At 44.1% G+C, this 16,737-nt stretch overlaps 1 protein-coding gene across 5 annotated transcripts in view; it reads left to right on the plus strand.

Annotated features, from left to right (window-relative positions):
- Positions 1-16,334, plus strand: part of USP31 (ubiquitin specific peptidase 31) — a 68,939-nt gene extending 52,605 nt beyond the window's left edge. For all 5 annotated transcript variants that reach the window (XM_058711819.1, XM_058711820.1, XM_058711821.1 and 2 more), the window contains 3 exons: positions 4,257-4,415; positions 5,859-6,011; positions 8,147-16,334. In XM_058711819.1, coding sequence (XP_058567802.1) covers positions 4,257-4,415; positions 5,859-6,011; positions 8,147-9,717 — 1,883 coding nt within the window. In that variant the 3' untranslated portion in view covers positions 9,718-16,334. The remainder of the gene's footprint in view (positions 1-4,256; positions 4,416-5,858; positions 6,012-8,146) is intronic.
- Positions 16,335-16,737: the final 403 nt, after the last annotated feature.

Genomic DNA, 16,737 nt, shown 5'->3' on the forward strand with positions numbered 1-16,737 from the left:
CATTTCTTCCAGTGTTTTTCTGGACGTTTTGGCCATTATTTTACACTGTTGTGGTTGTACTGGTATGTTCTGTTTAGGTGAACATTCATGGGGCACCTCCTGTGTAACTTGCACTGGGTTCACATCAGAGATGAATAGGCCTCAAACTGTGTCTTCTAAGAGTGTAATCGAGCAGGGACATATAGGACCACATGATATGTCAGATCAGTAATGTGTAATAGGTTGTGTGGTGCACAGAAGTGCACACAGCGGGAAGAGCAGGGGGCCAGTGGAGAGGGTGGTTAGAGCAAACTGGAGGCACAGGAGAAGCTGACGGGATAGTGGCCTGCACTTCAGGACTGTACCTGCTGACAGGAAGACAATAAAAAAGTTCCAGAATCCGAAGCGTGGTGAGATGCGAGGGGTGTGTGTATGTCCCTGCATCCCAGTCTTCACACTTACCTGTTGTAAATTAAGCATCGACAACAGGAGTATTCAGTTGTCGATGCTTAATTTGTATACACACTACTTTTTAGGACCGCAGGATATTCTGTTGGTGGAACTCTAATTTTATATAGCCATTTCCTGTTGTTGAACATATCTACTGTTCCTGCTTTCTAACTTTGACCATAACACTGATGAACATCTTTTAGTTTACATTCTAGTTTTGTATTTCCTTGAGATGGAGTCTCAGAATTGGAATTATCCGTGATGAACATTGGGGAGGCACGCAGGCGTGGGGGCTCTTCCTTGGACATTCGTGTGTCGGGGGAGTCCATGGAGGGCACTGCTGTTAGTCTGGCCATCTGTGGGGGTGGGCGGCCAGGACTCGGAGTTTTGCTTCCCTCACACTCAACACATTTGACATGTATACTTGCAGGCACTTCCTTTCTTCATGAACTCAGTGCTTCATGCTACAAGATTCTAGGGTGCCAGTGCTTCATAAAGGTCGGGGGTGGGGGTAGAGGAAGTCTGGCTCTACCAGCTGGTTTTTCAACTGTGTGGAGTTCCCTAGCAGTCAACCCTGAGACCTCCTTGTTGGGCTCCCGAACCCCTTTGCTGGCACATTCTCTCAACCTGCTTTCCCCATGGGATGCAGGAGACAGGGAAGGTGACTGGATACAGCTTGGAGCATGTCTCATAGTGGAACGGTTTGCTTTGCCTCTGCTTGCTCTAGAAGCACGCTCAAGGAGAAGAACGAATGAGATTGAGAAGTATAAGTCCCCAGAAGACAGAGTTAATATTAATTAAACGTTTAGATATATTTTACCTAGTATTTTGGCTTAAACCAAATTTAAAATCTGGTGAGACTGTATTTTGGTCTTGCATATTTTGTATTTATATTTGATGGGACCCATTTGTATAATAAATGTCGTGTGTCTAATTGGATGTTTGCCTTTGGGGTGTTACCAGTCATATCTATGTTCTTTGATACTGAGTCATAGAATTACATGCCCAGGGACTCTTCAGATGGAAAGGGACTTAGAAATGGTTTAATTTCACTGGTTAGCTGGTGTGGTAACACCTTTGCCAGCATCCCTGGTTGGTGTTCGTCCAGCTTCAGCTTTGGTAAAGAATGTGTCTTCCATTTATAATATTGTTTCTCAGAAAAGTAATGCAGTTTCTAGCAAGAAATTGTTGAGAAAAATGGGCTGGATTTTAACCTATCATGTTACTCTTTAAAAAAAAAAAAAAAAGTGAGGCATGAGCTGGGGCAGAGGGAGAGAGAATTGTAAGCAGGCTCTGCACTCCATGCAGAACCCAAGGCAGGGCTTGATCCTACGACCCTGGGATCATGACCTGAGCTGAAATCAAGAGTCGGACACTCAACCAACAACACCCCTCATGTTAATCTTTATATAGAGAAGACTTTGGAAAATGCCTGAAAACTCACAGGTACTTTGGAGGCAGCATAGTTTAGTGAAAGGAACGTGGGCTAGAGGCTAGACACCTCTTCGGAGCTCTGTGACCTACAGCAGGTAATCTTACTGGAACTTGGTGACCACGCCCGTGCACTGGAACCGCTCATGCCTGCCTCTCAGGGCCTGTGTTACCTAGGAAAAGCTTAGGCTCTTTCTGCATTATTTCCCCTTTGTGATGCTTAGGCCATACCACTGCTTTTCCAGTATATAACATGTTTAGGGTTTTAGTTTAGAGAACATTTTAAATACCCTAGTGTTGTTCAATTTGAGATACCTTGTTTTTAAGTCCTTGTTTGGATTTTTTTTTAAGTTTATTTATTTTGAGAGAGAGAGAGGGCTTGAGCAGGGGAGGGGCAGAGAGAGAGAGAGAGAGAGTCCCAAACAGGTTTCATACTGTCCATACAGAGCCTGACGTGGGGCTCGATCCCATGAAGCATGAGATTGTGACCTGAACCGAAATCAAGAGTTGGACACTTAACTGCCTGAGCCACCCAGGCGCCCCTATTTGGGGTTTTATTTTGTACTAGTTCTAGATATAATCAACTGGTACGTGTATAGCTAACTTGTGTATGGATTCTAGATCAAACTTCTATGAGGCAGAACCTGCCTGTTCTTTTTTAAAATTTCCAATTTTTCACGACTCAATACTTATGTAAAAATACAGTAAAAATATCCTGGCAGTGTCCAGTTGCTATGAAAGTTTTTAAATGCTTATCTCAGTTTGAGTGCTTAGCTTGTTGTGGACTGGGACCAGTCTGCAAACCACAGTTTGAATAATACTTGTCTAGAAAACATTTGAGAAGCTAGTTCCAGGAAGAAAAGTGAGTTATCTAGTAAATACATTGTTAAACCATTAATGTGTTCCTGGGCTGCCTTAGTTGCCGTGCTGTGACTGGGAACAGACTGTCCTGGAGAGAAGCCTACTGATGCTAGTGCAGGGCTGCTCTGTCACCTTGTCCCGGGGGCATGTCCCACTCCAGAACAGCCGCCATCTCCCCAGCTGGGTCGTTTATACGTTAGGCCTGACCTGCCCACTGACAAGTTGCTGTTTTACCAGCTCCCCGTGCTGCTTCTGTCTCTATTTCTCTCCCCTTTCTGGTCCCAGGAGTCCATGGCTGTACATGGCTTCCTTCCCCATGATCACAGATTCTTATTCTGCTCTTTTTTGGGACCTGTCTGGTTGTAACCCGTCCTCGCCTGTATCCCCTTTATCTCTTAAGGCTCCATACTTTACAAATGTCGTTGTGGCCTGTTGAGGGAGTCACTCCTGGTGCCTCATGGGACCCTGTGTGCCCTGCCCCTCAGGCATTCAGCTAAATATTCTAGCCCTCATTTATTATTACCCCAATAAGTGGGTATTTTTAGGAAGTGTGATAAGGTACTCCTCTGAATCAATTTTATCACACCCCTTGATATATGTTTACAAGATCACGTGGCTTCACAAACACTAAGTTCTTGTCTTTTGCTGGTACTTGAATGTTCTTAATTTCTATTTCAGGGTTAGAATTTGAACTGGAGAAAAACACACATTCCTGAGCTCAAGTGTTCTTAGTTTGCCAGGGCGCTTCCACTGGGCATTACGTTGTTCATACTACCCCTGAGGGAAGCAGGGTGGGATAGGGTTTAAGTGCAAACTCAGGGACTAGATACACCTGAAATGAGCTGGGCCCTGTCCTTCACCAGCTGCTTGACCTTTGGGCAAGCTGGTTAATCTTTTTGAACCTCTGTAAAATGGGGATAACAGAATAAATCTCATGGGATTAATTGAGGTATTTCACACATAATAAGCACTAAACAAATACTAGCTGCTGCTATTATTAGTGTCATTATTTCTAGTCCTATTTTCTATCTCTAATAAACACTAAAATGTTACAACATACTTAAATCAGAGTTTTCCAGCTTCAGCACTCTTGATAGTTTGGCGGGATAATTCTTGCTGTGGGGACTGTCCTGTGCATTGTGGAATGTTTTGCAGCATCCTTGATCTCCACTCACTCAGTGCCAGTACTACCCTGTCCCCTAGTTGTGACAGTCAAGAATGTCTCCATTTGTTGCCAGATGTCCCTAGTGGCACAAAATCGTCTCAGGTTGAGACCCACTGCCTCAAGTAAATAAGTACGTTGGGCTTTCTAAGATTAAGTAGAATTTTGTACATTTGGAATCGTTTGGAATGTCTTGAAACATTTTGCCTGAGCTCACAACCCAATTTGGATTTTTTACCACTTTGTGTGTAACTACGTGCGACCTTAAAAAGCTCTTGAATGAATTAGATGAGCCAAAGAGCTGGTGTCTGTGGGCAGAGTGGAGCGGCCGGTGCCCCCTCCCCTGGTACTGATGGCGGGCTCTTTTTGGCAGCCTACTGTAAGAACTCTGTGGACGGCCTCTGGTACTGCTTCGATGACAGTGACGTGCAGCAGCTGTCAGAAGATGAGGTCTGCACACAGACAGCGTACATCCTTTTCTACCAGAGGCGGACAGCTATTCCATCATGGTCAGCCAACAGCTCAGTGGCAGGTAAGGCCAGCCATTCTTCAGCAGCTTCTTCCTAGAGCAGAAGATTGTAATGGTCCAGAGAACTTCTCCACAAGGTCTCATGAGTCTGTTGTGTTGATCAGATAAATTCTCACATTTGAGTTTAACCTGGAAACCAAAATGACTGCAGTCAAGGAAATGGGGGTGGAATGTGCGAACCAGCAGAGTTCCCACGGAAGTGGGTAGCGCCAGTCTCAGAGTGAGCTTGCCATGTTTGCTTGTGGAACGAATGAATGAAAAAGCGGTATGGCTGCCACACTAAAAGCAAGAGGGAATGAGACCTGGCGCTGCCATGTTTCAGTCACATCATCTGGAAGCACATCACATCCAAGCCACATATTTAAGCATCTGTAATGTGGGTGTACTAATAATATCTGCCTCATGGGGTCATTGCATGCATCAGATTACATAAATGTACGTTAGAGCCTTTTAGACAAGGTAAAAGCACCATTAGAAATCGTTCTTTTTCCCGATGAGGTCGGCCTGTTCGGTTGGAAGGGTTGAAGGCTATAGTAATGATAGGTGGGCTGGATTTAGCTGGATGGGGTTTAGTCTGGATGCAGCCACACGGTCCAGACAAGGTGACGCATGCTCCTTAACGCAGCGTCTAAGAGTCTGTGACCGACAACGGAGACACGGTAACATCGGATCATGTTAGAGAGTATTCACCCTGAATCTCCTTGAAGCTTGCGAGGGATTGGTTTGAAGCCGCTGAGAACAGAAACCGCTGAACCGAGTGAACCCCTGCTGGAGTGAAGCCCCACTCAGTGCACCCACCCCTCAGTAGCTGCTCACCCAGTTGAGAGAGTGAGAACTCCAGTGCTCTAGTGCCTTCCCTCAGTGCTTTCCAGATTCTGAGATATGCTTGGAGATTACACCCTCTTGAGGTCTACTTGAGTCTTGTTCTCAGTTTCAAGAGCAGTTCATGTTGCTGTGGAATTTAAGGGCATCCCTGGAATGGACAGTACAGATGACATACAGCCTAGGTGTGTGCATGTTATGTATTTGTATGTTAATATTGTGAAAACGACTTAACAATTCCACAAAGCAAGCTAAGAAATAACGGTGCACTGCCACTTTTATTTGCTCCGTGTCAGAATTTTTACTGTGTGTGCTTAGAACGGTGCCTGGCAATAGGTGCTTAATAACTATTTGCAGAATGAGTATAGATGATTCTGTTGCCAGCACTTAAGATTTGCACTTTGCATTATGAAGTGTCCATGCCAATACTTGCATTTTATTACTATAAACATGAGCTAGTCTGCTCTCCTTCTTTTCATCTTGATGGGATATTCAAACAGGGGTCTGGGAGGTAAGACTGACACAGGCCACCCCAGCTCAGGCGCTGCCCCTTCACACGAGTGCGTGCCAGGGAGCCAGCCTGGGACTCCAGCCTGACCCCAGTGCCTGCTTCCTTTACTGCAGGCTCCACCAGCTCCTCCTTGTGTGAACACTGGGTGAGCCGGCTCCCGGGGAGCAAGCAAGCCAGCGTGACCTCCGCGGCATCCTCCAGACGCACCTCTCTGGCCTCATTATCCGAGTCGGTGGAGATGACCGGAGAGAGGAGTGAAGACGATGGTGGGTATGGGTTTTGTGACAGATTTCCAAAGTGGCATCTCACGGACACGGCACAGGGTCCCTCACGCTTAGGAGCTAGGCCCCAAGAAGATGGTCGGAGAAGGTAAAAGGGCTGTGTGGCTGTACAGTCATAAGTACCATTTTATATAAACCTGGTTATTCGCTTTTCCTCTGTGAGCTCTCGGATGAGTTTCTCCTTGTACTTCATTATTTTCTACTTCTAAGGCTTAGTGTGGAGGCTGGAGCTTTAACTCTACAATAAGGGATACATTTCTTTCAGAGCGCTTTCCAAAGTGCTCAGTGCTTTGCCCAGGGCCGCCTGGCGAGGAGTTGCTGTGCTCGCCCAGCGTGGGGGCTTCCCGGCTCTCAGCTTTTCCCCTTTCCACTGCCGTTTCCTTTACAGGAATTTGTGGCATGTTCTTTTGAAAAAGTGCAGAAGCATCTAGAACAGAAACTCTTGACTCTGCATAAAAGAATTCTGAAGATGGTCACAGTACGGATACTTGGGGAAACACAATACAAATAGAACTATGGAGTTTTTTTGTTTTTGGGTTTGTTTTTTTTGTGTTTTGTTTTGTTTTGTTTTGTTTTGTTTTTTACCTTCACTTACGCTTGAGTAATGGCAGCCCTCAGTTCTGACAGGAACCCCAGGTGGTGTGGGAAGGATCAGGCAGCCCTAGCATTGAGGCTGGAGGAGGTGAGAGTGAGCTCAGCTTCTCTAATGAGGACAGTGACTCATCTCCCAAGCCTGCAGCCAGCATGTCGGTTGCTGTAATCTGCATCTAGTGATGGGTAATTGTGAGACCATGAAGTGAAGGAAAACTGCAGGAGGGTGGACGGGGGCCGCCAGGCCAGGGAGGTCTGCCTCATTGTAGCTCCAGGCCCGCTTGCTTTTCTGGCTTGTTGCCTTTCTCTTTGTAAAATAACAAGAGTACTGGGCCAGAATTGCTAACAAGCTCCTGATACTTTATGAAAATCCGACCACTGAGTCTTTGCTTTTTCAGGTAGAGGTTTTTCTCAACACGGCTTTTTAAACTTAGAATTCACTGTTGTTTTAACAGTAAGCTGGTTTGCCCCTGGTCTGTTTTTAGACAGTGTAGTTGGTGAGATCAGTATCCTCTTAAGCATCATCATCACAGTGGTGCCGGGGGGTGCCCACAGAACAGAGCCTGTCTCCGAGGATCTTATCTGGACAGAGCTTTATAAATACTGCAGCCACAGTACCAAGTGTGTATGGAAGTTAATTTAGAATCTTTTCTTTGGAAGGAAGTTTTAAGGCACTCAGAATAGAAGTATGTAGTTCTAATTGTGAACATTTTCTTCGGAAGTTTGAAATCACTCAGGATAGGAGTGTATTGTTCTAATTATGATTGACATCTCTAGAAGTTTGAAGTCAGTATAGGAGTGTATCGTCTCTGTTCTTTTTCACTGATCTGCTGTTATACTCAATAATGACAAGCCAAGCTGCATGTGGCATTGAGTTGGGGGCAAGGGTTTGTGTTTCTGGTATTAGCTCTGCCTCTAATTTTGTGTAATCTCGGGCAGAGACTTCACTTCTGTGGGCTTGGGCTCTGGATGTCCTTAGCTGGGTCAGTAGCTCACATGTACTGTGCATGTGTGGAGTGCCAGGTGGGCACAGGACTTTCAGGATTTTATTTAGTTCTTACAGTAGTCCTGTGAGTTAGAGCAGGGATCAGCAAGCGACAGCCTATGGGCCAAGTATGAGCTCTGCCTTTATTTGTAAATAAGGTTTTATTGGAACACAGCCACTCCCATTTGTTTATGTGTCTTCTCTGGTTGCTTTCGTGCTGCAGTGGCAGAGTTGAGTGGTTGGCCCACAAAACCTAGAGTGGTAACTGGGCCTTTCCAAAGGAGGTCTCCTGACCCCCGACGTACAGAAAGAAGATCGATAATTTGCCGATCCCTGAGTTGGAATGTCCCTATTTTATAGATAGGGGACTGAACTCCAAGAAGTTGCAGTCGTGTGGCTGCTCCTTGACCCCAGACATGCTGGCCCTGAAGGTCATGCTCCTGTCATTCCACCAGGCTTGCCTTCCTTCCATCTTCAGTATCTTAAGGTGTTGCTCAGACATGTTTTCCGTGTAGCTTAATGCTGTTCTCTCTGCTGCATTCAGGAGGTTTCTCAACTCGACCATTCGTGAGAAGCGTCCAGCGTCAGAGCTTGTCATCCAGATCTTCTGTCACCAGCCCCTTGGCCGTTAACGACAATTGCATTAGACCTTCTTGGTCCCTGTCTGCTAAGCTGCAGATGCGCTCCAATTCTCCTTCCCGGTTCTCAGGAGACTCTCCGATCCACACCTCTGCCTCCACCTTGGAGAAGATCGGGGAGGCGGTGGATGATAAGGTCTCCATCTCTTGCTTTGGCAGCTTGAGGAACCTTTCTAGCAGTTTCCAGGAACCAAGTGATAGTCACGGCCGACGTGAGCACAAGGCTGTGGGTCGGGCCCCTCTGGCTGTCATGGAAGGCGTGTTCAGAGATGAATCAGACACCCACAAATTGAACTCCGGTGTTTTAGACACACAGAGCAAAAACTCAGCACAAGGGGATTGTGTGCCCCCCATCTCCGATCCTTTTGATAATAATAACCAGATTGCTTATGTGGATCAGAGTGATTCTGTAGACAGCTCTCCAGTCAAAGAGGTGAAACCCACAAGCCACCCAGGCTCCCTTGCAAAGAAACCAGAGAGCACAGCCAAGAGCTCTCCCAGCTCCAAAGGCGCTTCTGAGCCAGATAGAAGCTTGCGGAAGGGGAGACCAGTCTTGGCAAGCCAGGAATCATCTCTTTCAAGTACGTCCCCTTCTTCTCCTGTTCCTGTAAAAGTTTCTATAAAGTCCTCCCGCTCCCGAAGCAAAGCAGATTCTTCTTCCAGAGCCAGTGGACGGCATTCCTCCCCTGGCCCTGCCCAGCCTAGAAAGGAGTCCTCCCCCAAGTCCCAAGACTCCGTGTCATCTCCTTCGCCCCAGAGGCAGAAGTCCTCTTCCTCCCTCGCCTACACTCCTTCCTCCGCATCTGCCAAAAAAGCCCCCGGCCCTGCTGCAAGGGGCCCCTTCCCTCCTGGGAAGAGCAGGACTTCAGACAGGAGCTTGAGTAGAGAGGGCTCCAGACAGAGCCTGGCTTCTGACAGAGCCAGCGTCACCTCCAGCTCCAAACCCAACTCCCCTCGGGTGAGCCAAGCCAGGGTGGGGGAGGGCCGAGGAGATGGAAAGCACGTCAGGAGCTCCTCTATGGCCAGTCTGCGCTCCCCCAACACAAGCATGAAGGCTGGTCTGAAGAGGGACAGCAAGTCAGAGGACAAGGGGCTATCCTTCTTCAAGTCAGCCTTGAGACAGAAGGAAACCCGGCGGTCAACTGACCTTGGCAAAACAACCTTGCTCTCCAAGAAGGCCGGCAGTAGCTCTGCCAAGTTGGCCAGTAAGAATGCCATGGATGACAAGGCAGAGAAAGGCTACCAGCCTGCAGGTTCCCAGCAGCCAAATGCAAGTGCAGTTGGAAAAGAGCAGCTTGTCTCCAAGGACCCTGCTTCCGCTAAACATTCCCTGCTGTCCGCTCGCAAATCTAAGTCTTCCCAGCTAGATTCTGGAGTGCCCTCATCTCCTGGTGGCAGGCAGTCTGCTGAGAAATCCTCGAAAAAGTTATCTTCTAGCATGCAAACCTCTGCACGGCCTTCTCAAAAACCTCAGTGATGTTTCTGCAATCCAAGTGTTTTATCTGTAAAGATGTTTATTTATTTAGAACCCCTTCCCCCCCACCAAAGCCCTCTATGCTTTTGTTTTATATGTTTTAGGTCACGTGCCTGATGTGCGAGTGTGTGTGCGTGTGTGTTTATGTGTGTGTGTGTGTGTGTGTGTGTGTGTGTAGAATTCAACTGCAAATTGTTAAAAGCGTCGCCTTATTCTGCCATTGAACCAAATAACAGCCATAGGCAAAGTATTGATACCAAGCTAACTGGAATCATTGTAGACGAGACCCTGGGCGGTCCCTTTAGCAATTGTACATATTTCTTTCTAGAGAACTCTAATGACTTTCGTTGGACACTAGGGTTTGGAAACCTGTGAACCAGTTAAGCTGTCATTAGTGTGTGCTGTAGAGGGATCAGTTATTTGACTTGGGTTTCATCTGAGCAGGATTTGTCCTCACAGCTGATTGTCGTGTGGCACCAGGAGCTCTAAAAACTGTGACACTAACAAACAAACCGAGAGAAGACTGTTGCTTTCTGCACTTTGGCCCCATCTACCAGTCTCTGTGAAGGGCAATATTTTAACACTAATGTTTCTCAGGTATATACTCAGCTAGTCTAGGGTGGATGTGCATCAGCAAGAGGGTTAACCAAGAAGGTGGCCTGTGGGTGGCTGTCTTTTCTCCAACTGCCACAGATAGAAGTTTCTAGAGGTAGAAATGAAGTCCTTCATAACTGCAAAGATGGTGTACTACACGCTATCTTGGTTCTTTGGAGATGTCCTAAGGGGTGGCAAGTTGGACGGCCAGAAAGCCAGTCACTAGTTAATTTTGTTTTCCTTCTAAATTTGCTAGCTAAGGCCATTGGGATTTTGAAATGTAGTAGAGCAGTTAACACCTTTGAAAGATGCCTGGAAAAAAAAAAGGATTCTGAACCGGATGCAAGAATTTGTACCATTTCCCTTCTCTGGTGTTGCTTGTTCCTTGTGTTAGAAGCCGACAGCTCCATGCTGCCCTGGGTGCACATGCCCACGTTTCTTATACCTTGGGGAGAGGAAAGATGTTGCCTGATGCCAAAAGTCAGTTGATGGTGTGTTGGAGTGATGTGTGACAAAGTATTACGTGTGTGCTTCTGATCTGCCTGGCAAAGTTACAGACTGCTTTTCAGTAAGTCATTTATTTTTTCTTAGTGGTTAAGATTTCATCTCTTACCCAGAACTCACAAGCAGGATTGGAGCATGTTCCGTCTGGCATTGTCAGTGAGAAAACAAGGGAACCTCACAGAAATCTCACAGATAAGCAAGATCATAGTTCTTCAGGCTTTCTGGAGGTATCCTGGAAATTCTTAGCCTTTTTTTTTTTTCTTCCATTTTTCTATTTTTTTTTTTTTTAATGTCAGGAGAGCCATGGTCCTGATTCTCTTTGAATAGCATTTGTCACTTTGCCATGAGATACAGCATGCTAAGTTTATATGCTTTTAAATATTAACTTTAAAAAAAAAATCATAAACTTTCCAGTTCTTCCTGAATTCTTGGTGCACAGATCCATTTATAATCTCCCTTTTCAGTATTGCTGTGTGTGAAGTAATTAGAGCACATACACATGCACAGCTATGAATTCTGCACTGCCTTTTGTTTTGTTTTCTCCCCATAAATACCTCTTGGGAAATATTTCCAGTGGGTTTCTTAACTTTATTTTGCTGCTATTTGAGCATTAGCAGGTAACTTGCAAGTCCGGAGGCCATTTTATGTTGAGGGTAGCTGGAATTTTAGACCCTTGCAATATTTAAGACTTAGATACTCAGCCTTGTGAAAGTTACCTTGTGCTCTGTGAATCTCATCGAACGTGAGCCTGTTGCCCAGTGCACTCAGTCCTGTACTCGCCCCTGCACCGGGTGTCCCTGTTTCACTGCGCAGGTGGCTGTGGGTTCCTAAAGCAGCATCCCTCTCCTCTGTCGTAGTGTAACTGCCGCTGACTGGCTGCCTGCAGTGGTGTTATCGCTGCCAACAGCACACCAACAGCCCTGCGAATGTTTTGCCACCGCTGGTTTTTCTGTGTTGCTTTTATTTCCTGGAAAGGACGCACCAATAATGGGATCGTCGGTAGCAGGAGTTTGATTTGAGCCTTTTTCTTTTAATAGGTAAATCTCATTTGAAATCTCCTACCTGAAGCTCTGAAACAGTCTTAGAATTAAAGTTTGGCTACACAGAGGGTTTTAATAACACCTTTTCCTGAGGCTGTTATCAGTTAAGCATTAATAGAATCTGGTTTAATTTTCACGTGGCAAATATTTTTATTCTTGTATCCTCCAGGAATGGATTTCCCATTATGTCTAGTGTACACACACACACACACACACACTCCAAAAAAACACCTCTACAAATTTCTTTAATTTTCTATGGTATCTAGAAATAAAATTTCAGTATCAGTAAATTATATGTCTATGGAGTTTAGTCCTTCTTCCAGATTTAAATGAAAAATACTGTGGTATTGTCAAGGTAACTTTAAGCTATTCTTTCTGTGCTTGGTAAACAATGAAAATCTCATCCCCAACTACTAGGTATAACCTTTAAGACACAGGAAAGGAGATTTGCCCAGAAGTTTGGAGGTGTTCTTTGAGGTGTGAAATATCTTATGGGAAAATTATTACTTGATTCAGTTCAGTTGTTTGGTAAGTTAGGGACTTGGTGTTTGCTTTGCTTTTTATTTTCCTGGTAGCATTTGGCACAGAAGCACATCTGCTTTGGGGTTAAAAATCATCTGTTGAGGATGGTGGGCCTAGGTTTCTGGTTGACAACTGAGTGGGCCTGACTAGAGCAGTCATTTCCTGGTGGACACAGAATAATCCCTGACAGTAGTGTTACTCTGTAATGTTTGTTTGCTTTTAAAAAACTTTATTTTTGATTTCTTTTCCTGTAAACATGCAGTGCACTGAGGCTATTCCATTCCTTAAGACAGCCCTACACCTTGCCTTTGTAATCTCTTATATAACGTGGAAGCACAAAGAAACTGCTAAGCTCACGTCATCTCAAGATCATCTCCCAGCTCTTGTATTTTCCCATCCTAAAAGCAGCCTAACTGAAAGTAAGTCATACCTCGCTGGACCAGTAGAAATGGATGTGGGCGTATTTGTGGTCTGGTAAAACATTGTAATTATCTGTGAGGCTGTCCTAAACTCTTGCAATCATTCTTTCCTCTCTCATTCATTCATTCTGCAAACATTCGTTGAGGGCCTGCTTTGCTCATAAAGGCAAGCTGAAAGCTTCAGGAATTTGCTGTAGCTGAGGAGCCCTGGGAGCACAGCCAATGAACCAGGGGATGCCGGTGAGGCCCTAGATGGAGTGACGGTCCCCCGAACAAAAAGATCAGGTGGATTCTGGTGAACCGGCCAAGGCCTGTGGTCCTCTTGAGCAAGTCTCTCCTGTTATGGAAACCAAAAGTGCCCTTCTTCATCTTCAGAGACATTTTACTCTTACATCCACTTTTTCAGACTGAGCTGTCTCTACGAGTTAGCGGTTGAAAATCCATTACAGAATCACTTTCCATTAGAATTTGGTCATCCACATTTGTTTGAAATAGATGTGGGGATTGGGGGGTGGGGGACAAATTGCCATCCCTCTAAATAGCTATCATGCTAAAAAGTAGGAACAGTATGTAAAGGAAGCAGTAGTGGCAGCCTTTAGGAAAAATGGAACAGAGAAGAGCTGTGAACAAAGCTCACTTATTTCAAATAAACATGTTTTTAAAAATAGATTGACATCTGATGTTACATTTCATTCTGACAAATTACTGAACAGCTGACGTTATTGTTTCCTATGTAGGTTATTAGAATTATTGGATGCTATGATAATTAGTGTTTCTGGGTTGGATTTTTGAGATAGTATGCAAATCATAAGCACAGTTTCAATAAAACACGTTTTCTGTGAGGCATGTTGAACTTGTATTATTTGGAATTGAGAAGAGCAAAACTTGCTGACAAAACAGTGCCCGTATCATAAACAGAAAGTAGCTGTTCCTGCACAGACTGTCCGTCTTTACTTTCATAAAGGGTACATAATTGTTAAACCTGACTACATCTTTTGGGGGGAAATCCTATGCTTTTATTTAAATGAACACTTAGTGTTTCACACTGCCTTTTGATCAACTCTCAAAGTGTTTGTTTTGCAGCTGCAATTTGAGCGTGACCGGTCATTTCCACACCCCCTACCCCAAGTAATGAAAACAATTTTGCATGGCCTCCATCTAACCCAGAAAGCATGTTCTTACCACCTATGCAAACAACGAATACAAAATGTGGGGTACACTAAATGTGAATTTTAAAAAAGGCGATTCTTGGATTATGGAGCTCTATTTTTGAATTTGTAATTTTTTACATGTGGCTTAATAGAGAAGAGCATGAATGTGTTTTCTTGTTTTGCTTTGCACATGTTTCTCTTTGCTGATTTTTTTTTTATCGTTGGCAAGATTGTATGAAAATAAGTATTTTGCAAGCACGAGTGGAATTGGACATGTTGAACACACACGGGTTTATATACTGTATTTAGCCTGAAGACTTTCCTAAAGTATTTTGTTCTAAAAATAACCTGCCATTTTCTATAGATTTTAATTTTTTATATCTTCTAGGGTTCTATCGTGATCACAAGGAGAGAATGTGGCTTCTAATAGTGCTAACAATTTTAAAATGCTTTTGTAGAGACTTAGAGCTGTTTTGGAAAGCTGTGGAGCTTCCCAGCCACTGGTCACAATAAGAATAAGCTCATGGAACTTATGGTAGCAGTCTACAGTGGATTAGGTTCTAGATCCATCTCACATTCGTTTAAAAACTGGTGTTTCCCAATTTTGGAGGGAAGGGAGATCCATTGCAGGCTCGGGAGGCTTTTTGAGTCTCATACGTGTACTTTCCCCAAGATTCTGTTGAGCCTCTTCTGAATGACTTGTCTGAGATTCTGATACCCAGCATTCACTAGAATCATCTAGAGAACTTTTAAAAATGCTTGGGTCCCACTCCCAAGCTTTTGATCTAATTAGTATAGGGGCAGGTCCCAGAAATTGCCATGCATTTTAAAGCTCTTGGGGGTTTCTGATATGTAGTCAGAACTGAGAACCACTGTGCTTACACCATCCCTATGGTGAGAATCACTGCCATGTGAAGCACTCAGGAGTGACTCAGACTCCTCTGTTTTGTTGGAGAAGAAAGGAAAAAAAGATTGAGAATTACTGATATTAACGTCCTGTTTGAAATAAGGGAGCCTTTCTGATTTGAGGCCCTGTTTGGGAGCTTGGAGCATTTTGTGGACGGCCCAGCACTTTTGCCACTCTGGTGGGATTTGGTGGTCTTTAGTTTGCTAGATGAGACAGAGTTCCCTGTGGGGTGTGCATCTTTCCCAGAGCCTTTTCCCTGGATGCCGCCACAGGACCAGACCCACAGAGGAGTAGGGAAGTCATCCTGAGTTTAAAAATGCTGAAGTGAAGCCTTCAGTGGCTTGGAGAACCTGTCCTGATTTTGATGGAACAATTGTTTCTTTAGTAATTACAAATAGCCGACTCCAGGCTGCCACCTAGTTTCCTAGTTAGCTCATTCTCTACTTCTCCACAGGGTAGTTTCAGAAGTGATTTTACTTTTAAAATGACTGTAAAGCATTTTGTTTGGAGTCTTTTTTTTTTTTTTTAGTAACCCCCAGTATTTATTCTTGTAATTAAAAAAAATCAAATAATACTCATCTAAAAATGTGGCAATAATGTTACCTATGGAGGCAAATGAAATTTACTTTTGATCTGTGGTGAGCTGCACTTAACAACATCTTCAAAGTAGTCTGCTATGCTTTTTCAGGTGGTTTCATCCTGTTGAGCATTATGCTGCCTACCAAAAACAAAAACAAAAACAAAACACACAATTTACCTGGTGTTTTCAACATTTCAAGGAGTGAAGATCTAAGTAGAAATCCAAATTGGAAATCCTCCTTTAGAAAAGCCCCTTGAAGCAGAGTTCCCTGTCGCGACGGTGAAAAGGCAGTATGGTTTCCTAGGTGCTATTCTAAGTGGTGTGGTGTCATGACATCAAAGGGGAAGGCAGATCCAGTGTTTTCTGAAGCTCAGGTTCTCTTCTGTAGGCCTTTCGGATATGTGTTTATGTTCCCTATCGGTTTGCTCACCAACTGTGCCTCTCACCACTGGTTAAAATCGAATTCAAGCCCCATTACCAAAATCGTTTCTTCATTGAACTCCTCAGTGTCACACTGGAATTTGTGTAGTTGTCCCACAAGCTGCATGTCCTGTCACTGTACACGCAATGCTTTGGTACTGTTCATGCACCATTCGTAGTGATTTCTGTATGATTTTCTTGTTTTGTTGTACAGTAATAATGGAAGGCAGGATGTCTTTCCTTGAGGCCGAAGAAAAGTGTGTCATTTTAAATTATTTTAGAACAAGTGCATGAGATGTGTCACTGACTTCTGTTATTTATTTGTATGTTTTATTATTCCAGGTGTATGCACTTTTAAAAAGCAAAATTTATATTTTTATGTTTAAAACGTTTTATTTCTGGAACAGCAGTTGATTATATAGTATACAGTTGGAATTAAGAGAAAAGTGGAAAATGTAACAATATAATAAATTTATTACATGATCCCTCTTTAAGCCATATTCCTCTTTCTCCCCCTTACCAACATGTATATTTTTGGTATTGACTAGCCTTGAAAATTAAGCAGAAATTATCTTTGTACCACACTGATCTCTACAAAGCTCTTTAGAACCGTAGTGTTAAATGAAAAAAAGCAAGTTAACAGAAGGATATAGATACTCTATATGTAAAATTTTTAAACAAAAAAATCACATCTATGGTTAATTTAATTTTCACAGTTGGGGATTATTATTCCCACTTTTCCAAGAGGCAGATTGTCCTCGGCCATGGGGCCGAGCAAGAACTCACAGTCTGGCCTTCCAGTGAAGGAGCCATTCTTTTCTGTGCCCTCTCTTGTGCCCGGATAACCTCCTTTTTAACTGTCTTGTTCTGATAAAATGTTCTCCAC

Source organism: Neofelis nebulosa, chromosome 18 (assembly GCF_028018385.1).
Source record: "Neofelis nebulosa isolate mNeoNeb1 chromosome 18, mNeoNeb1.pri, whole genome shotgun sequence".
NCBI lineage: Eukaryota > Metazoa > Chordata > Mammalia > Carnivora > Felidae > Neofelis > Neofelis nebulosa.